The sequence below is a fragment of the Lycorma delicatula genome, chromosome 4, assembly GCF_047948215.1.
Source record: "Lycorma delicatula isolate Av1 chromosome 4, ASM4794821v1, whole genome shotgun sequence".
NCBI lineage: Eukaryota > Metazoa > Arthropoda > Insecta > Hemiptera > Fulgoridae > Lycorma > Lycorma delicatula.
In genome coordinates, this window is record NC_134458.1 from 84,255,134 (window position 1) to 84,277,415 (window position 22,282).

Below are 22,282 nucleotides of genomic sequence, written 5' to 3' on the forward strand. Positions count from 1 at the left end.
TATTGTTTTGTCTTATCTTATATTACTTATTACTTTTTTTTTATAATGTTTGCGTGTTATTAAGTAACTACTTTTATACTGAATTGAATACTAGACCATGGATGCTGATGTTCTTTGATGGTTGGGTTTCAATTAACCACACATCTCAGTAATGATCGACCTGAGACTGTACAAAACTACAGTTAATTTACATTCATACATATCAATCCTCTTGACATAATACCTTACGGTGGTTCCAGAAGAAGGGTTAACAGAAAAAAAGAGAGTGCTTCTAATAAAATGTTTTAATTTTTAACGACTTTCTTTAAAAATTAGTTTTAGGGAATTTACCCTTAGTAAATAAAAAATTAATAATATCATACTGAGGGTGTAAGTAATACAGAATCTTCATTAAATATAATTTATTTCTCATTAGAGCAACTACAAGAAATACTGTCAGTTGAGTAAACAATAAAAGTGGATTATTTAGTGCTTCATTCACTAAAACATACAGTTGTATATTAGGTGATACTAATTTTAGAAATACACTGTTTTAAAGTCAATTTCAGGATTTGTTAAAAGCTGAACCAATTTTTAGCGATTGTAGTAGCTGATCAGTTATTAAAAAAAAGTTGATCCATTTCAAAATTGTTACTTTTCTTCGAATAAAAATATATTTTAAACTTTTGTAAAAGTTGCAGATTGTAAGTTAAAAATTGTAGATGAATAGATAATTTAGTAAGATATATATTTTTTTAGAAAGATCTAAATCTTTAAAAAAATAATTTTTCTACTAAGGGGCATATGAAAGATTACATAGTCTATTTGTAGAAATTATTGATAAAAACTCTAATATTTGATTAATCACACTGAAACAAGACTTTTCTAAACTTGCAGGCTAATTTAAGTACACGCATGCCTATGCACATTCACACTCAAACAGCGCACACAAGAGTGTATTTTCAATAAGATACAAATTATTCTGTTTATTCAATACTACAAACTCTACTGGACTGTATTTAGATAATTTATTTGTATTACAGAAAATAAAGTACCTTTAAATTTTTATAGTTAATATGTGTGTGTGTGTGCGCGCGTGCGTGTACACATATAATCATAAAAGAAACATCTTGGTTGTTTGTGTAATTGATAACAAATATTTTATTTTATAACGAGATAACAACCATTTTATATTATTATACAAAAATAAACACAAAAAAAAGTTTGTATTTTTTTGTGTAAATGGCTGTGTTACCTAAAGATTTATAAAGTAAAGTATTTGTTATTTATATAACTGTATGTGTGTGCTTTGTATTGTACAATATATTTTGCTAATTACATTGCAATTGTGACACCTAGAACCAAAAGGGTGTAAGTGACAAAAGTAAAAATCTTGGGAAAACAAGTATAAAGTTCAGATCATACTGAAAATTATAGAGGCAATTTATACGTTTTTTTTATTATAACAGGGCTGTACATATTTTTTACTTTGTAAAATGAAGTATGGGTATTTCAAAAAATTAACTTTGGCATAGGAATTTTTTTTGTAATAGCTTACCTGCAGTTACACTTTTATGCTTCCAACTAAGTTACTTTTACTCCTTTTCAACTAAGGAAACTGATGTTTTGTTACAATATACATCTAATAAAAAATGTATTAAAAACCGCATAGTTTATTTAATCTAATCACATAAAAAAAAATTATGCTAATTATTCGATTTTTATTGATAAAGAAAGAAAGTTTTTTTTGTTTCTGATTTATTTTTTAATCTGAATCACAGATTCTGTTATTTTCCATATCCACACCTAATTCTTCTTCAGCAGTTTATTTGCTGTTGAGGAAGATGCGAAAAAAATTATTTGAGCTCTTATTAGTCAAAAACTGCTTTAAAAAAGTTCTTTCAAATATTGATAATTCTACAATGCCAATGATTGTAAAGCATAAAAAATAGTAGTATGTAGTTTTACCTAAACTTTCATTTTTGAGAGGGTAGTCCTTATTTTCTTCCATTATTTAAATATTACAAAAATTATTGTGCAAATCCACTCAAAATATTCATAAACTTTCCAAACAGTACAAGTATTCACTCGGTTGGAATAAAAAAACCACACTGTTTATAAGCAAAAAGATATAAGTTACTGGCCCCTCTCTATTGGCAAACAAAATGTACTTTTCACTTAGTAAGTTTTATAAATTACACTAGATAGCAGCAGCTCTTGTCAAAGCTATCACTTAATCTTTTTGCCACACAATAGTTTGGACTTCCTCTGTTGTTTGCATTAATTACCTCAAATTTTCAAAATTTGTTACATATACCCTTTTGCTTCTAGGTGCCGCAATTTAAAAAAAAGTATATTAAATACTTAATATTGACTAAGATTACATTGCTTCTATTTATTTATGGAAGAGATTATTTAAACAGTCATTCCATAAATATAGCAATTATTAAATATCTGTAATTTACCAATTGCCGACCTAAGTGACATACAAACACATTGGTCTAGTACTCTGGAGCTACAGAATTTAAATCACAGGCTGCCTGTTTTGAAATTGGTTTTCTGCCACTTTTCAAAGAAGTAAATGCCGAAACCAATATTTGTGCTAACCCTAGGCCTCGGCTGGTCATCAGCAAAGTGTCCCTCTAGGGATCTCTATAAAATGATGTCAGTTTCAAACGATTATTGAATCGATAAACATGGAACACTTGTAAGTCTAAAATAAAATTTTTATTCTATAATGGAATGCCTTGTTACTGTAATGTAAAATTATTGCACAGACAAGTATCTACAAATATTGTTTCGAACATTTGCACTTAACATGTTTCACTTTCAACGACTCTTCAAATTATTGGATTTAGTCAGTCAACTTATTCACAATCTAGTGACTTAAATAATTTCCTTTATCTTCATTAACATAGTTGTGATAATGCTTATGCTTTCATTTTGAGAGCACTTATTTTCTAATTTTCACTGCTTGTTTAATTGTTGTGGATTTTTTCATCTATTTGAACATTTTTTTGGTTCAATGAAACAACAAAAATGTATAACCACCTATTATTTGAAGAAAAGTTCAATATCTGTTGTTTATAACTATTTGTTATTAACATATTAGCCCGAATATGGGCCTAGGGTTTTTCCTACATTTTCTCCCATAAAATGGATGATGCAACCTGTATGGGGGACGACTTACATTTGTATTTGACTGGGCTTCTAAGTTGTTTCATAGTTAATTTTCATTTCTATATTTGTGATTGAGGACTTATTACGGTTCATATTTATATTAATAACTTACTTCAGTTATTATTATTAATAAAAGTACCTAATTAAGAATTTTTTATTTTCAAAAGATATTGACTTTTTAAATTAGAATATAGGTAAATTTAAAACATAGAATTTCATTTTCAAACTTTTAAAGAAAAGGGATGATTAAATGAGCAGTGATTTTTTTTTAATTTTCCCATTTCCATAAAACCATGTTTCTTTATTTCGTTAAATTTTTTCTTCAAATAATAGGTAGTTATATATTTATTGTTGGTGAGTATTAGATAATTTCTTTTCTATATTGATATAATGGTTTAATATAAGGATTATTCCTCTGACTTATCTACCTGCATGTACAGGGTTGTGAACATTTACTATTAGAACGTCAAGATAGACTCTGGTGTTCTTTATTTAAAGGTTGTTGCATTAAAATTCTATACTTTGGTTCTGGGAACTTTGAAATTGCCATTTAAGTGAGAGGTGTACTTTAACAAGTTTTACTACAATCCATAACACCTTTTCTATTGTTTTGTTTGTATATAAACTTTGTTTTTGTTCTCAGCTCTCAGTTTAAAGCTGTCTGTTTGGCTTGAAGGTATAATCCCATTTAAAAAAAATTATTTACTGTAATTTTTTCCCCCCAGAAATGAGTGAAAATGTAAAAGGCTTTCACCAAAATTTTGATGCAAAAAATAAATTACTAGTAATAAGTGAAGACAAAAAATATACAATATCTTGCAACAAGAAAATACAGTGTCAACAAAAAATACATACATTGTTGGAGAAAGCAGAAAGACTCCTTACTGACCACAATATCTTTGCAAAAATCTTTCAGAGGGCCACAGGTAGGCTGTTAATAGCTGATTTGAAAGATGAGTTGTCAAATCCAATTAAAGAAAGTAATAGTAAAGGTTTTTATATTACAAGAGACACAATCATGATTAAAGGCTGAGAAATTACTGAAGAAAAAGCTGTGTAAAATTTTAAAGGGTTTAGGTTGGTGTAGGTGGATGATGAAAAGAAAAGGAGTAGCTTTAAAGCATCGTACAACATTAGCCTAACGATTATCTGTGGATTACAAGGGAAAACTTATTGATTTCCAAAAACATTAATTTAAGAAAAACCCAATTATCCACTAGATGGAATTGGTAATGCTGATCAAACTCCTGTTTTTTGACGTACCTACAAACACAGCAGTCAATGCAAAAGGTAGAAAATCTGTGTTGATTAGAACAGGTAGAAATGAAAAAGCATGGATAACAGTTATGGTGTGTGCGTGTGAGCACGTGCACATGTGCTCACTGATAGATCAAAATTGCCACCATTTGTTATTTTAAAGAGAAATAGTTATCAAAATAAACACTACCATAAAACATTATTATTGTATGAGAAAGTGGAAAAGGATGGATGAATTAGTCTTTGGTCAAAGATTGACTTGAAACTGTCTGGTCCAGAAACTTAGTAGAAGACAGCAATCCATATTAATATTAGATGCATGTAGAGGTGATTGACCGAAAATCTAAAATCAGAAGTAAAAAAACTTAACACAGATTTATTCCCTTGTGGTGTGACTTCACAGTTACAGGGTTTGTATGTAGTTGTGAACAAGCCTTTTAGAGATAATCTTAAAAAAATATTACAATTATTGGATGCAGTGCAACAGTCATCAGCTAATTCCTAGTGGAAGAATAAAAAACCTTCTGTGAGCTTATTATGTGAGTGGATTATTAAGTCATGAAATTCGATAACACCAGATAACATTAGACAAGGATTTAAAGAATGTTGCATTAGCAATACATTAGATGGAGCTGAAGATGATAATTCTATTGGAGGAAGAAAGAAATAATGAAAATAGTATATTATTTTTAGATGGCACTAGTAATGATTATAGCATCAATTCAAGTGTTCATTTGTTGAGAGTGAATTTTTTAAGGCAATTTTTTTCTCGAAATGTAGGAAAACAATTTAAATAAAAATGTTAAAATTGCAATCATCATTATAACTTCTTTTAAAGTTTTTCTTACTTAAAATCTTTTACACAATTTTTTATTTTTTTTTGTATGATGCTGTTTAGATATACAATTTAAGGAAGTATGTATTGTATAATATTATAAAATAATAAAAGGTTTGTATAATATTATCTAATTTTGTATAATAAATTTCAATAATTTGTATTTCAATAATAAATTTCAAAATTCATTTTTTATTGTTGGTAAAATTTTATTTGGAGGGGAAAAAATGTCTAAACTCTTCCTGAAAATTAAATTCAAAAATGGGGAGTTGACATGTATTTAAGCAAGTATGGTATAACTTAAGCCACCGGGTTGGTCTAGTGGTGAACGCGTCTTCCCAAATCAGCTGATTTGGAAGTCGAGAGTTCCAGTGTTAAAGTCCTAGTAAAGCCAGTTATTTTTACACGGACTTGAATACTAGATCGTGGATACCAGTGTTCTTTGGTGGTTGGGTTTCAATTAACCACACATCTCAGAAATGGTCGAACTGAGACTGTACAAGACTACTCTTCATTTACACTCATACATATCATCCTCATTCATCCTCTGAAGTATTATCTGAACGGTAGTTACCAGAGGCTAAACAGGAAAAGAAAAGTATGGTATAACCTATGTATTACATCTAGTGATACAGTATTGATTGACTTACAGGTTATAGTCTCAGTGAATATCAATAAATTCTATCATTTTTATTGTTTCAATATCTTTCTTTCTTTAAATTATCTACATCATACAACGTACCCTATTAAATAATTATATTTACTATTATTTCACTTTGTTAGTTAGGTCTGCTTAAAGTGCCCTTATTATACACCCACTGGTGATAAATTTAAATACCTAATATAATTGGATGAAGTTCCATATTTGCTGAACTCATAATACTAATATGGGTAAAACCTTATGGCATCAGTCGATAAGTTATTAAAAGTCATTATAAAATTTGATTATCTAGGTCATTGGAACAAATCATATTTAATGTTATGATTTTTCTGACTTTCAAAGATGCCAATGCAGTGGGTCTTTAAGATTCTGAATATCTTAGATGTTACAAGAAGCTTTATCTTTTTTGAAATGCCATTTCAGCTTATGTTTCTTACATAAGGTATTCATTGTGTTCAGTGCTTGTTTATTTAGTTTTCTGTCCACATAATTCATTTTGAAAAATTTTCATTGACCTCTTATCAACATTGCTTTATAAAGTGATTTAAAATTTCTAACCATTGTGTATTAGTCAATAACAACTTTATTGAATTTTGAATTCTATGTACAATTATGAAATGAAAAAAATTCATATAAAGTTTCACTGCATTAAATTTTATTTTTGCACTAAAAGATATTATAACAGTGAAAATATTTAATATCTTCAAGAAAAAATATTAGTGATATTTCACATAATCAATTTACATAATTTGTGTTAATGAGTCCATTGGATACTTCATTAGGTTTTAGTCACTGGCATAGCCCTTCAACTATACTGTTGAACCCGACTTGCAGTCGCATTTATCTTGTGTGGATAAATGTAGTGTCATTTCAAATGCTGCTGTTAGATGTTAGAACTCATGCAAATAATATACTTGATGTTTTTTTACTGTAAATTTATTAGAGAATTGAAGGAAAGTCAGTTCAAATATTACATTGTTTTGCTCTCGGCCTATAATTTTTTTTTTTTACACTAGTGGTAAAACCCATCTTATAGACAGGCTTGTTTTATACTATTTAGGTTTTACATATGGAGCCTTTTTATTATGACTAGTATTACTATTATTAAAAAAATATTATACAATATTATATATTGTAATATCATCTATGACAAATATTTTTTCATTATTTCAAGCAATTAGGCTTTTCACATTAAATACATTTATAGGGAGTTTTCATTTTGTAGAAACAATAGACTCATGTTAACATTTCTCTAATTTACCAAACCTTTCAGTATTTTAATTACATTTTCTTGTACAATCCTCAGTACTTCAGTATTTTTTATTTCATATCATTTGGTAAGTTAAAGATGTTAGTTGCCTTTTCATATGCTTCTGAATCAGTTTGTATGCTAGTTCATATGTAAAATCAAATCTCAATTTTTTTTTTTAAATCTACATTTAAACAGCTTAGTGTCATCATATAAAATACTGTCAGAGGGCCACCTTCTTCTTTATCAGAAGAATAAGTAGTGGTTGTCTTACACCAGATCACTGGTTTGTTATTTTTAGAATCTGTACAGTTTGAATGATGAAATAATGATATCAAAACAACATCTTTTCCTTTTGGAACATAAAATAAGAAAGTAAAATTTTCTATAAACCTATTTAAAATAGATCTGTCTTTCTGTTCTTGTTGAGTGGAATTAATTTACTATCTTTAATTTTTCAAGCAGTGCCAGCTTGAATTTTTTTTTATTCCATAATTCCTTCATTAGTTCAGTGGATGAAAAGCTATTGTCAGCTGATATTTGATCAGACAGTGAGCACTGTTAACCAGGTTACAGACTGCTTGAGTTTACTTAATTACCTTTGATTTGTTATTTCTAATGACCTTATATAACTATATCGCTATTCCATTCCTCTTTAAATTATTTAACATTTATACATGTAATAATTTTGAGCACTGGTTAGACACATGTTCTTAAATTCTACATATATATATATATATATATATATATTAGAAAAACTTCCCAATTATCGGACAATGCTCAGAAGCAACAATCTGTCTGTTATTTAGAGAGATCCACATCGTTATTTAGAGACAGTATTGTGAATTTATTTAATGTAAACTAAAATTTAAAAAAAAAGAAGTTACTGATTAAAATGACTGTTAAAAATTCAAGTTTTTTTTAGTTTTTTTTCTGAAAATAAAACTGTCCTTTGTGTTCATACTTTAATAAAAAAAAATAATAATACTATACTACTGTAATTGACCAATAAGTTAAAGAATAAAATTACTATACTGTACTAAAATGGAATAAAAAACAATGTATACTACAAAAATATTAATCAAAGAAGTTACAATATACAAGAATATTAATCAAAACACATGTACAAAAAGTAGTGTAAAAATCAAAATAAAAAATCAAATACAGGTATGTACCATTTAGTTATACATAGATGGTTTAATATCTCTGTCTGTCTATTTTAGTTTGAATTAAGTCCTGATACTTTTTTTTTCAATAAACGACTGCACTTGATATTAAAATAATGTCTTCTGGTAATCGTTTTTTTTTTAAGAAAGATCATTTTAATTTTCTAAGTTCTTCTATTGATTCCTTACTTGTGATGGTAAATCTGGGTTCATCATTATTTGCTTTGGAAGTAATCAAGTTGAGGCAGAAACTAGATCACAGATGTCAGTCGATATGTCCTCTTTGTTAAGTGCGTCGTTATTATTCGGGTACTCTTTGTAATTTCTAGATGATTCAGTAAGTTCTTGTAGTTCCCTCTTCTCTATAGAATTTTCATTTGGTTCTGTAAGATCTTCAATGTTAGAATTGTAAACTAATTTCCCACTGTTGTAGTAACCTATGGCAAAAGTGTTAACGTTAATTATTGTTGACAGCAAGTACCATACCACCTTTTTTTTGTACTGGATTTTAAAGTTCCGAATGATCCCCTGATCAAGCAGTTGACATACTTCAGTAGTATTTGGGGGAAAGAATTATCAAGTTTACATTTTCTAAGCTAATGTTAGGGTGGGATTTTGCATTGTCCAAGAATGGTATGACTTTCCTATTTTTTTCTCCATCTTACAATCAAAACTTAAAAACCAGTCCATCATTTTGTTTCTAGTCATGCAAAGTTTTTTATTTCAATACCATTCAGTTTCTAATGAATTTATGTTTACGCCCTTAAAACATCGTGGCATTGCAGCTTTGTTGATTATTAATGTTTATTTCATATTCACCTGACACTAATACCTCATATTCATAGCTAACATAACAGTCAGTCTTTCTTTTGATTTCTTTCCCCCCCGTGTACATATTTTCTCTTTCAGCACATTGTTCTACGGGCAAAGCCTGGATAACCACAAGTCAACAAAACTCAGTTTCATCACAATTAAAAATGTTTCTTCATTATAACTCACACATGTCATTTAACTTTTCCTTCCACCCAGACACCAAATTCTCATTTACAGCCCCAGACATTTCACCACAAACACTTTTAAATGAAACATTATATCTAATTTGGAATTTATTGAACCAACTCCGTGTTGCTTTAAACTCATCGTAACCAAGTTCTTAAGAAATTTTTAGGGTTTTCTCATGTATCAAAGTTCCAGAGGTTGGAATGTTATTAGCACAAGCCCTGCAAAACCACTCATAAGCCAAATTGTCAACCACTAGGCTTTGCGTTTTATGAAATGCACATTTGCTTAACTGATTATCATTTTCAGTCCATGACTGTAGGATATCAGGTTTGCTTTTTAAGATATTGCTTGTTTGATTTTTCCAGCACCAAAGCATTCTGCGATATCACTCACCCTTGAGTTTTTATTTTTCATATAATTATAACTACTACTATTTCTTTTAATGTCAAACGTTTACGTTTTTGAAACATTTTAAGTTGTGGTAATGATGGTTGTAACAATTTTTATGTGATACACAAAATTGAATGTATAGTAAACATATGTAAAGAAAATTTTCTACAATGAAAAATACGGTACTATACCATAACAAAAATATTACATGTGTTCAATGTACGGTATACACTTGCACATAACTGATGATGAAACATGCTGAATGATGAATTGATTGAAATCATAACATCAGCATGTAGGCAGAAAGTGATGCAGTTCACAACAGATAAACAAATTAGTCGCACTGAGTATAAATTAAAACAAGAAAAATTACAAATTTTATTCCTCCTGTATGTTTTTTAGAACTAATTGAACACTTTTTATAGGTAAATTTATTATCCATGTCCATTATTAAGAAGATACATTATCCATTAATACCACTGTAAAACTGTCGGGGAATCTAAAAGTGACTGGTATTAAGAGAAGTCCATTAGGGAAGCTTAAGTATGTATATATACTAATAACCCCTCTTGACTGAATCAAAGGACTTTATAAAGTGCACTAATAAAAACTATGTGAAAGAATATCTTGCAAAATGTACATCAATTAAGTCTACGGGAAGCCTTAAAAAATTGAAGACAAGAAGTCAGTTGGATGTGTGATGAATGTAAAGGTAGTAAATCATGTTTGGATCAAAGGCGACAAAGTTGGGCAAATAAACAAGGAAGAAATATTGAACCTAATCTCCAAAGAATTTAGTGACATAAAATGAGAGATGTTTAATGTATCACAAACAGTTGGGTAGGAGACTGGCAGCCAACCTCATAGTCTTCTCCATTTTAGCAGCTGCCTCGATGACCTGTTTTGCAAACCGGAGCCTCGCATTGACCCTGACCCTGAGCTATTTAATCGCAGGTCTGGCTTCAATCTGTCTTCCAAGGTGAGTCTCAGTTTTTGGGCGTCTCTTGGCGAAAGAAATTGCCAGCATCTGTTTTATCAGGGGCAATTGAGAAGCTTACTCCCGCCATCCGCTCTTTGATGGCTTGATAAGCATCACATATGTTAATGGTAGCCTCACTAACTGTGTCAACCTCCACTGCCAAAGCGAGGTCATCCGCATAACCTACTAGGGTCACCCCCGGCAGAAGGGGGACATGGACAACACCCAGAGAGTCAGTCCTAGAACCAGGACCTGTGGGGTACTGTGTATAGATTATGCTCAATTGTTGTTCCATCATTCAGGCAGAAAACAAGGCTGTGGGGGGAATACCTTCTCTGTGAGGCAAGCATTATATACCTCAAGAAACACATCTGTAGCAGCACAGACCGCCACCCTTATCACCAAATTTGGCAACGAGTCCAGGCCCATCGTCTTACTTGGGGGCATGCGTAGCATTGCACCCAATAACTCCTTGTGCAAAAGGGGGTAAACTCCATCGTCCCTGTCGTCAGTCATTACCTCTTGTTCGTCCGGAATAAGGCCATTGATTATGCCCCGTACTTCTTGAGTACCTGCATAGCAGGGACCCTGGGTCTCATCCTCCTTTTCACCAATATTGTGTACGGCATGCCCCAAGGATCTGTTTCTACCTCCGCAATTAGTTCATTCCTTGCTTTCTGTTTCACCTCTCCAATGCATGATGCAAGGTCCTTCTTGTGTTGGGTCATGCATATATCCCTCAGGACAGGGAAATGAGCCCTAGTCATTTTCTTTCTGGCCGCTAGATATACCCATCTCTTGTTGGAAATCTTCGACGACTACCAATAGACAGTAGGTCGTCTAATATATCTCTTAGGGAGTCCGCCGCAGGCCATCTCTAGTGAAGCCACTAGTCTGGTGATCTTTTCTTCTGCTGAGCCAGGGGTGCAGACTTCACTTAAGTCAATTACCTTTACAAAGGCAGCCGGGTCTAGGTCCCGAGTGCTCCACTTAACAAATATGGGAAGGCCATCCCCACTGTTTCCCTCCTCCAAGATTAGTTACAATAGGCTGGTGGTCAATTCTAGACAGGCCTTCCCACACCCTCCACTCACAGGCACGCAGGGCCACGGTAATCTCTAAGAACACTGCAACCCCCTCCACGCCAATGGAACTGGGCGACCTCTTGTCACACCTGTAGATGGTATACAGTCTCTCCAGCTTCACTATCATCAGGGAGTAAATCGTGTCTTCACTATCATCTAGCAATTTGTAGAAAATTTCAACGTACCCAATATTACACCAATCCTGGTTGAGAGAGCAGACAGAAGAACGCTGTTTGTGTCCCAAGACTGTATACACTGCGCCTCAGGATTTGCTGTTTCCCCTCTCATGAACAAAGCAACACCAGGAGTCCCTTTTCACAGTTCAGACTTTATGAAAGTAATGAGATCTCAGATTTCTGTATTCAGCAGCAAGGATTGCCCATTGTTCCAGATTACCCTCACATTGAGAAGCTCTCTGCAAATGACAAACAGCCCTCTTCATGTTTTACAGTTCCCTGTTCCACCATGATACAATTCTCTCTTTACCGGAAGTTTGGAGAATTGAACACTCAGTGGCATCAGTAAGAGCCGCCAACAAGCTAACTACCAGATCTTCCAAATCCAAGATATCCAGACTCCAATCCAAAACTCGAAACCTGGATGATAGAAATTAACAAAGTTTTTCCAGTCCACATGCCTGTGCAGGAAACGACCCTGCTGAAGTGGAACGTTACATTGATAGCCCTCACTCAAGCCACCAATAATCTCATAGGCAATCATTCGATCACTTGAACAATCATCAACTTCCAATTACAAACAATGGAAGGGATAAACTTACCAACTATAACATTGATGTTCATTCCACCAAACAATCAACACTCATCTACCATACCTATGAAAGTGGGCGACTCACCAGGTATGTTATATACCTGTAGATCATGCTAGGCTAAAAAAAGCCCTCAATTAATTCACTGATAATGATAATGATCAGTGAAACCACTGTGCCACAAGAGTGGCTCAGCAATTCACATCCGCGCCTGTAAGGATTGGACCATTGCCAGAGAATTGTAGGATTTTATCCCAGACTTCAAGATGATGATCAGCAGGATCTCTATATTGGAAATATGAACTAGCAACATACAGATGCAAGTTCTGAACATCCACATGGACAGTGACATGATGATTATTCGAGAGCTATCAAATAAAATCATAGTCAAGTTCCCTTCTACACAAAAAAGCAAACATACTTTCAGAACCACAATAGAACCTCTTCCAATGAGAAAAACCTGGCAGACCACTGAACACAATATATGGATGCTCCAACAAAACAACATCCAATCCTCTATGTAATGCAATCTTTCCAAACGCAGTCAGCAATGTAAGCATCCTGTGCATTTAACTGACCAAGTCTAATCATTTAATGAAATAGAATTATAGTATATATCGAGAGCTCGCTGATAACACACACAATATTATTTACTGTTCACAGAGTCCTTTCAAAGACATTTGCAATTAACACATGTCGGACCCTCCGACTTCCTTGGACACTTCTCATGCATGTGTCCTTCATCACCACAATGAGCAGACTGCAGGATATTCATAGAATTTAGCTGTTGACCAAACCTGCAGCACTTAAAACAGCACTGGACATTTAAATACTCCTTGAACTTGCATGAAGAGAAGTCTACAAACAAGCTTTTGTTTGTAACAAGTCTCATTTGTAACATATCTCATGGTAGTGATTTGCTTCGCCTACGCAATTAAATAATAATCAGCACTTAGACTTGAATGTAGCCTCATTAGAGTATTTTGCTCCCTAATGAGAGCCATTAATTCTTCCTCGGACAGCCATTGATCTATTTCATAAACAATCACTTTAGGGTGGACTTTCTGACTTTAAACGAGTCAGAGATGACCCGCACAGTTTCTTTGTTGTCAGCAATATGACCAACCCATTTTTATCTATTATGAATTCTCAGGTTCTGCCTCCTTTGTCAAAGGACGACCTGAAACTCGTCCTTCATCTTCTTAGTTGTTTTAGTAGTTGCCCCCTCCTTTAGGTTGACGAACACAACCTCTAGCTGCGTACAAGACAGACTAGCCTCCCGCCTCTCTTTCAGCACCTCTTCGTACTGTTTATGCTGAGGCAAGCCCTGCTGATAACCATGGGAGGGGCAGAAACTATCTCCTGCACAACCTCTCTCACTTCAGGCTTAATAGTTAATTTTTCATAGCCTTGAACCAAGGCCTCAACAATGGGTTTGAGTTTCCTGATCTTAAAGAGAATCTTATCTTGCATGTTAGCCTTAGTACTTCTTTGGCTTTCCAAAAATTGAATTAAGAAGTCGTACTTCTCTTCAAACACTCATACTAATAGAACTGAACCTCCAGCTCTCACATTATCTTAAGATGATTTCTCAATCATTAATTGATCTTTATTATTTCCAACCCGCAAAGAACCAGAAACACTTGCTGCGATTTCTCATCCCCAGAAGAGGATGAAGAGTCGAGCCTAATCCCAATCGTTACCGTAATCTTCTCGCGAGGTTTAGTCTGTTTGGACTTACCCTATTTTCCTTCAGTTTCAGACATTTCTAAACTCACAAACGCAACAAAAACAGTATCCTAAACACAAAACACACTGATGTCGTAAATAAACTACAGCCAATGGTGAAACACCATAACAAAATAACTACCAGTAGATACACAAGTAAACAAAGAACGCAACCATTAAGAAACAACATAAATAAAATGGTTGCCAAGTGGTTACTAATAAACAACAACTTGTAATAAATACCAAAATAAATAATAATTTGAATTGAACTAAATATTTATAATTTTAATATAACTTAGATACAAATTAATATTAAACTGTCCAAGTCGGCCCAGTCAGAAAAGGGTCAAACAAATTACTACTTATACAAGTGGCCTAGATAACCATAAAGGCTACCCACACAACCAAAAAGTTACAATTAAAAACATGTATTCACCAATCACTTAAAAACTATACAAAAACAAAACCCAATTTCTTGCTAATGTATCCTGTAAAGATACTTTTTTAAAAACAAACAAAGTAAAGAATTATAAATAAATTTTCAGCACCTATACAAACTCAACCACTCTAGTTCGAGTTGCGTGTTGAACTCTTGCTCCTAGCACAGCAAGGAGGATACACAAAGTTTCCTTGGTTTTTGTGTGAATGGGATAGCAGAGACAGAGAAAATCATTGAATAAGGAAAGATTGGCCAAAAAGAGCTTCATTAATGAAATAATGAATTTATTCAAATATAAACAATTACATTATCAGCTTAATCATATTGAAACACAATTTAATCACTGTTGCCAATAACATGGTTCGACTAAACAAAAAGAAACATAAAGTATAAGTAAAATAAAAATAAAATTCGTTAGAACCTGGACCCAAAAATGTGCTTTGAAAGCTCTCATAGATCTGAATAAAGTTCTCTTTCCACCACTGCATATCAAGTTAGGCTGATGAAGCAGTTTATCAGAGCCTTACCAAAAGAAGGTAAATGTTTTAAATACATGTGTGACAAATTTCTAGTCTTATCAACTGTCAGACTAAAGGAGGTTGTCTTTACTGGTCCTGACATTAGAAAACTTCTCAAAGGTGGTAATTTTGAGAAACAAACGGACGTTACAGAAAAAGAAGCCTGGGGAGCCTTTAAAGACGTAGTAATCAAGTTTCTGGTCAGTAAGAAGGATCCAACCATCAAATCAATAGTTGAGAACCTGCTGCAGAAATACAAAAATTTAGGCTGTTTCATGAGCTTGAAAGTTCACTTCCTAAATTCACGTGTGGACTATTTTCCTGAAAATTTGATGGGGTATTTTACATGCCTCATCATTAAGTATTGGTGAAGACGGAAGTGGTTTCCACAGGCATGACGTAAAAATTAAGCCTCATAAAAATTAATTAATAAAAATAAATAATTTAAAAATTCAGTATAATAGAAATTAGGCTTATTTCCCCTGTCATCCTCTTCTCTTCAGGCCACTCAACTGTTTAGCTATAAGAATACATAATAAAAGCCAAAAAAGTGATTATATTATATTCATTTGTTATAAAACATTTTATATCTATTTTATTGTTCACATTTTTCAAGTTTTTATAAATTTTGAAATTTGCAATTTACAAAAAATACTGACGTGATGGAAAGAAATGAAGGTTATTTTTGGACTCACCACTAAAAAATACGTAAGAATCAATTATCAAAAACTAAAAAACACAACCAACACAGGCTTATGTAATATGTTTGTTATATCTTTTGCCAACAACACTGCTATTTTATTCTCAGGAAAGTCTTGGGATGAAATTTTCCACACGTCCAAGGGTATGCTTTTAAAAATTGGAAGTTGGTTAGAGCACAATGTACTAACTTTAAACCTAGATAAAACCAAATGTATAAGTTTTCTCCAAATGCTGCTGGCCAGCCCACAGACAACCATTAGATCAGAATTCAGATTGCATCTTGTGAGGTGGTTCATGGTATTTATAATTAATTCTGGTTGTGAATTAATAACAAAAGCTATGACAGTAAAATATCTGGGTGTTGTGATAGATCAGAATCTCAAATGGCAATCTCATGTCAAATTTTTAATTGACTGATAAAGATACTTAATATATCAGTTTTGAAAAATTAATAAATTCTTTTCGTATGATTAAATTTATATACTATGCATATGCTTATTCTTTACTAAATTATTGCGTAGAGATTAGGTGAGGGGGGCATTTGATTTATAATCTATAGTAAAAGATTTATTTGAATAAACCTTTTATTGTACAAAAACATATTCTTAGAGAAGTTTGGGTAAGTGTCGCCTGTATTCTAGCAAACAAATTTTTAAGGAAATTGGTATCCTAACAATAAGACAAATGTTTGCAAAAAATGTAATTAAGTATACTTATCTAAACAAAAAAGACTTTTACAATATAAATTACATATCATTTACGACATGAAGTGTGTTTCAATATTCCAACAGCTTTTCATGGGTATTGCAGGAGACAGTTTCATTATACATGTCACAAACTGGTAAACCAGATACCCATTGAATTTATATTTTCAAGCTTGAGTAACTCCTCCGTACTTAGGAAAATAGTGAAATGGATATCTATTTCAAAATAAATTTTATAAGTTAGTCTTGATAATGTTGCAGTTATTCAGTTTATATCTATTTTGAACTCATGATTTTGGTTGATTTTATTGTTGATTTAAATTGAAGCCAAAATTGTATATTGATATTATGTTTAATGTATAATTGTTTTACAGTGAGTGGTAACCGTTAAATAATTTAATTATCTTCATTGATAACACCATTACCAGCCCTCAAGTTCTCTTCTGCTAGTGATCCCTAATTGAATGTATTTTAATTACATAACCAGTATATAAAGCAATTGATATGTATACTTTATGTAGTACCACTAGAAATTGTATTATTTTGAGGGAATAAATATTGATTAATTTATTCATGCATACGAAAATCAGCATTCGTTTACGCATGAAATCAGCATTGTCTTCTTAAACAGAATTAACATTTCATCTACATAATTACAGATTGAATAAGGTTTTTAACACTTAAAGCAAAACTAATAATGACAAATGACTGCCGTAGTAGGACAATTTTCTTTCCTTCCAGAAAAAAATGGTTCCCAGAGGAACACTGGGTTATTCAGTTTGTTTTTAACTTTGAGATAAAAAAAAAATTACTACTAATTACAGTATTTATGAATACTTAGTAACAAAGTTATGGGAAAAATGTAACTGTTTTACTGTTATCTTTGCGTAACTGAAAAAGTAGAGTTTATATAATTCAAAATCGATATTAAACATTTTTGAATTGTTTTTTGACTGAGAAAGTTCCATAGATTTAAAGTGCTGGATAATGCTGAATTGTTGTATTCTGTTTTCATACTGTTGTAGCATCACTGTTATGTTTTTAAACATCATATTTGCTTCCATCTATGCCATTATTTTGGCCTTGTTATACAGTCTGTCATGTAGTGGGTATGTTAAATGTCATTCACACCGTATACAGAACAATTTTATATAGTTTATTTTTATTTTTGTCAAAATCATGGAAATTGTAAGTATTTCTTCTGTTACTACCTTGCCAATTTTAATACTAATTGTTTGCTATTTTTTATCAAGTCAAAACCATTTTAATCAAAACTAGATGAGAAAAGATTCTAATTAATGGGCCTTAAGTGGAAAATAAATGGGTAATTAAAGGTTCTTTAATTATATTTTATAATTTAATTGATTTTTTTTATTGTCTGAGCAATTTAATATATATTTTGAGTAAATGGAACACTAAAACAATTCCTTTGCAGCACTTTACAGACATTAAAAATCAATAATCTTTGGGTAATAATGCACATGACAAAATTTTTTATTAATTCTTAAAATTTACTTTCTATTTCTGAATCTGGTAGTTTCAGTTAACTTATTGAATTTCAGGGAAATTAATATTAAAGTTTTAGTGAGATTCACAGGACTACCCAAAATTTTTGTAGTTGACAGGAGTCAGTCCACCATATCTAGATTTTAATATATAACAATTTACTTTGAATTAATTATTTGTTACCATGCTTTCCTTAAATACTGAGATTTTTTCGTTATGTTTTGAATTCATCGGATAAAATTTCTAAAATGTCTTCCATTGTTAATTTTTTAAATTGTTTTTCATTATGTTGTAATATATTCTAGGTATGTGCATCTGTACACCTATATGTATATGTATGTGAATTCTTAATGTTAATGAAAATTAATAATGAAATGACATGTAATAATTCATTGGAATTTGAAAACAATAAGATCATTGTTAGCAGTTGAATTTTTAATATGTTTATTTCCTCTTTTAATAATTTATTGATTCATTCACATTTGTCTATTACTTTTACAATTTTATAGCAACTGACTTTCTGTACCTTAAAAGTATCTGGTATTTTATTATTCGTATAAGAGATTGTGAATTAATTATGTCTATGGAGATACATTATATCAACTGTAGTTATCTGACTTCATAATAAGTTTTGGTTGAAAATTATTTTTAAATAAGAGAGAACTGTCTCTATTTAATGTGTATATGACATATGCACTAAAACTTTCTCGAATTGGTTAATCTATTAAAAAATTTGTCTGTGTATTGAATATTTAATCTTTTTTTTATAATTTAAGTTATTGTACTTACTACTATTAATGTAATTTCAGCTACTTTTAGAATTTTTTATTTTTTTGTTAGCTTTAATTTTGTTAAAAAACATTTTAACTTCTTTTTGTAAAAAATATATTGGTTTTAATTTATTACCTGGCTTTTTACATCTTTCAGTAAAACATTGTTTTCGAGACATTTTCTCCTTAACTCTGAATTCAATTGAAAAAATTACAAGAACAGAAGTTGAAGACCTTAACATTTTCTACCTATTGTAATATTTCTACAAAATTTAGATCAGCAGGGCTTTTATGTTTTATAGGCCAGTCTGCTATTTCTGTTCAATTCAAAGGTTTTCCTATAACTTTCTTATAAAGAATGAATAGATGTTTGATCCATCTGCTGTATCACCTTATTGGTCTCCTCTTGTTTAATATCACTGTCAAGTAGAGGGAAATAGTTAAAAATCCAAAGGATTCATTAAACAAACTAAAGACAACTACAAAAAAGTAATTGTGTACTCTTTTCCTCACATTGCAGTACACTTAGGGGCAATGACAAAAATTAATCACTTTTTTGGTGCTACACAATGTGGCTGTTACTACTGGATGACTATTCCTTTTGGCCTTTTTTTTTATTTTTAGCGCAGCCATGCCCTAAAGTAATTAAGTCTATAGTTTTTTTTGTTCAAAAAACTAACTTCAAAGTTAATGGTTTGAAATTATTTTAAAAATCAGGAATATTTTCTTCTAACTTCTTATGAGCTTGAAATCAATAATTGAAACAACTGTCCTTAAACCACACTCTCACAAGATACCTTGATACCAGTCTTTATCTACTTGTACAGTTTTTTATTTTTTTAGGCATATATGACAGGATCTTTTAAAAATAAAAGTTAATTTCATTCAGGTTGCTTAAAACTTGAAGTATTTCTATTAAAGTAAATAAAATTAGGATTCTTATGTTCTTTACAAACATCTTAAGAATTCCTCTATTCTTATTTACTTACATTGTAATTATATTTATTTTCTCATATTTTTTTAAAGTTCTTTTTCATCTATTTTTAGCAACTAGAAAAATTGCCAATTTTGTAGTACATTTTCTTGAAATACTCAAATGTCACATATTAGTTTCTTTATGAATTGGTTGGTCAGTTCATCTCTAGTCTATGTTGCAGATTGGCTGTCATTTTTTTTTTAAAAATAGGTTCTTTTATTATGCTCTGATATCATATTTGATACCATTATTTGGTATTGAAAAAAAACAAACCGAGGTAAATTTTGAACACAAATAAACAAAACCAAAAGAAATTTGAGATAATAATAGAGAAAGTAAGCTCATGGCAGTATTTTAATCTAGATAAGCTTAGTATTCTTCTTGAAAGGCAATAACTTTCAATGTGTCACGTGTTAACAAAAAATTTCAGTTTTTCTTATGTATTTTTTACAACATAGTTATTTGCCTAGTACACAAGATAATAAATTGTTAAACATCAAGATGTAAAACAATTCTAAGCATAAATAGGTACTTTGTGTTGAAGTTTCTTCATAGAAATTTTTTATAGAAACAACAGTTCTGAGTAGCAATGTACTGGTAATCCAGTTATTTTTATTCATTTAAGCATTATTATTAGTACTGTTTGTTCAATGTAAGTTTTTCACTTTTATTTATTTTATTTTTTTGTTACTTTGCAGTACTTATCATTTACTCTTAATATTAAAGTAATATACCTTGAGTGCAAACATTATTTTATATGGAAGTTTTCAGTAACTATCAGTTAATATCTTTTTAAATAAATTATATGTTAAATTTGCCTTAACTTATTAGAAAGAAATTATATTCTTAAACTGTAGTACTTACTATGCATGCTTGATACTGATATAGTTAATTATTTTTACTGTATTTAATTTTGGTGTAACCTCAGTGAAGTAATTTTTTATTTTCTAGGTACCTGAATGATTTATACACTTTAGAATTGAGAGCAAATAATTCAACTGCATGGGAAATCCCACAAACTTATGGAACTTCACCACCTCCTAGAGAGTCACATACGGCTTGCGCTTACACAGATAAAGAAGGCAGGTCAAAACTCATTGTATATGGAGGTATGAGTGGTTGCAGATTAGGAGATTTATGGATTCTTGATATTGGTATGTGGCTTTTCTTACTTTTTTATCTCTACATGTTCATTTTAATTAATTAAAAATGTTACAGTTTTCTTTGTGTATTCATTTCCTATCTTTTTCTAATGAAGTTAACTACTGAATGTTTCTAAATAGTATTTGTAAAATATTTTTATTGTTTATACTACAAAACGTTGAAGTTGTCCTGCTGACATCATAGTTTTATAACTTATGAAACATCTCAAGGAGTAACTCTGTAGAAACAGAAAGGGTGTGATAAAATGGCAATTGTTAAAGTTACGTTTGTTACACTGTTTCCCATGAGTCATTAATTCTTAAGTTCCTTTAATGTGGGCACTGTAAACAGTACCAAACTGATTCATGGTGCATCATCCACAATCTTTGTTGCTGTTTTGACATTTTTGTATCCATTTGAAAATTTCAATAAAAATGCACGTATTGTAAAACTGTTGTAAAGCACTGGCCGTTTTAAAGCTTCTTGGTAATTTATATAGCTTTTAATGTTTAAAAATTTTAACTTTCAAATTGTTTATTTCATCTCATATTATTATCTTAAAAAATTCATTTATTAGATGTTAATAATTTTACACATATACTGCTACAAAAGTATGTTTAAAAATTCTATTAAATTAATTCTGAAATTTATTACAAGTATTTTAAATTATGTTATGCACTTCGGTTTGTTTTCAGTAGAGTTGAAAATATTTAAGCAGGGCAGTATTTAAGCTCTCATTTATGGTGGACCTCTTATTACAATATTGAAAAAAAAACCAGAAAATTATTAAATCCCATGTATGTATAATTAGTTAGTTTTAGTTATGGATTAATAAAATTAATATTATGTTTGAATAATCATTAATGATTAAACATTTCTGCAATAACTAAACCAGATTTAGTTGCAATAAACTGATCCAATTTCCCCCCCCCCCAGATTAAACGTAGAATCACAGCCAAATAAGTATTTTATTCAGCTTTAGACAAGAAGCAAAGTAGCACAATCTAACCTAATTTTGATTCATGTATCAACTAAACCAGTGAATTAAATCACCACTTTATAATCGAATAATCTTCTGAATGTTTTTCTTTGTGGCTCATATAAGCTGTATTTGGAAACAACATTTCTTTTAAATTGTCAAATACATTTTATTCAAAATTGAATGAGAGAAAATGTGAGAAATTTTGTATATATAAAGAGAGAAAAAGAAGTCTGTTGATATTTGCACCAAATAAATTAAACAGATC

At 30.9% G+C, this 22,282-nt stretch overlaps 1 protein-coding gene across 4 annotated transcripts in view; it reads left to right on the forward strand.

Annotated features, from left to right (window-relative positions):
• Hcf (Host cell factor) overlaps window positions 1-22,282 on the forward strand; it is a 135,150-nt gene that overhangs the window by 17,393 nt on the left and 95,475 nt on the right. For all 4 annotated transcript variants that reach the window (XM_075363461.1, XM_075363464.1, XM_075363462.1 and 1 more), the window contains exon 4: window positions 20,844-21,046. In XM_075363461.1, the coding sequence (XP_075219576.1) occupies window positions 20,844-21,046 (203 nt within the window). The remainder of the gene's footprint in view (window positions 1-20,843; window positions 21,047-22,282) is intronic.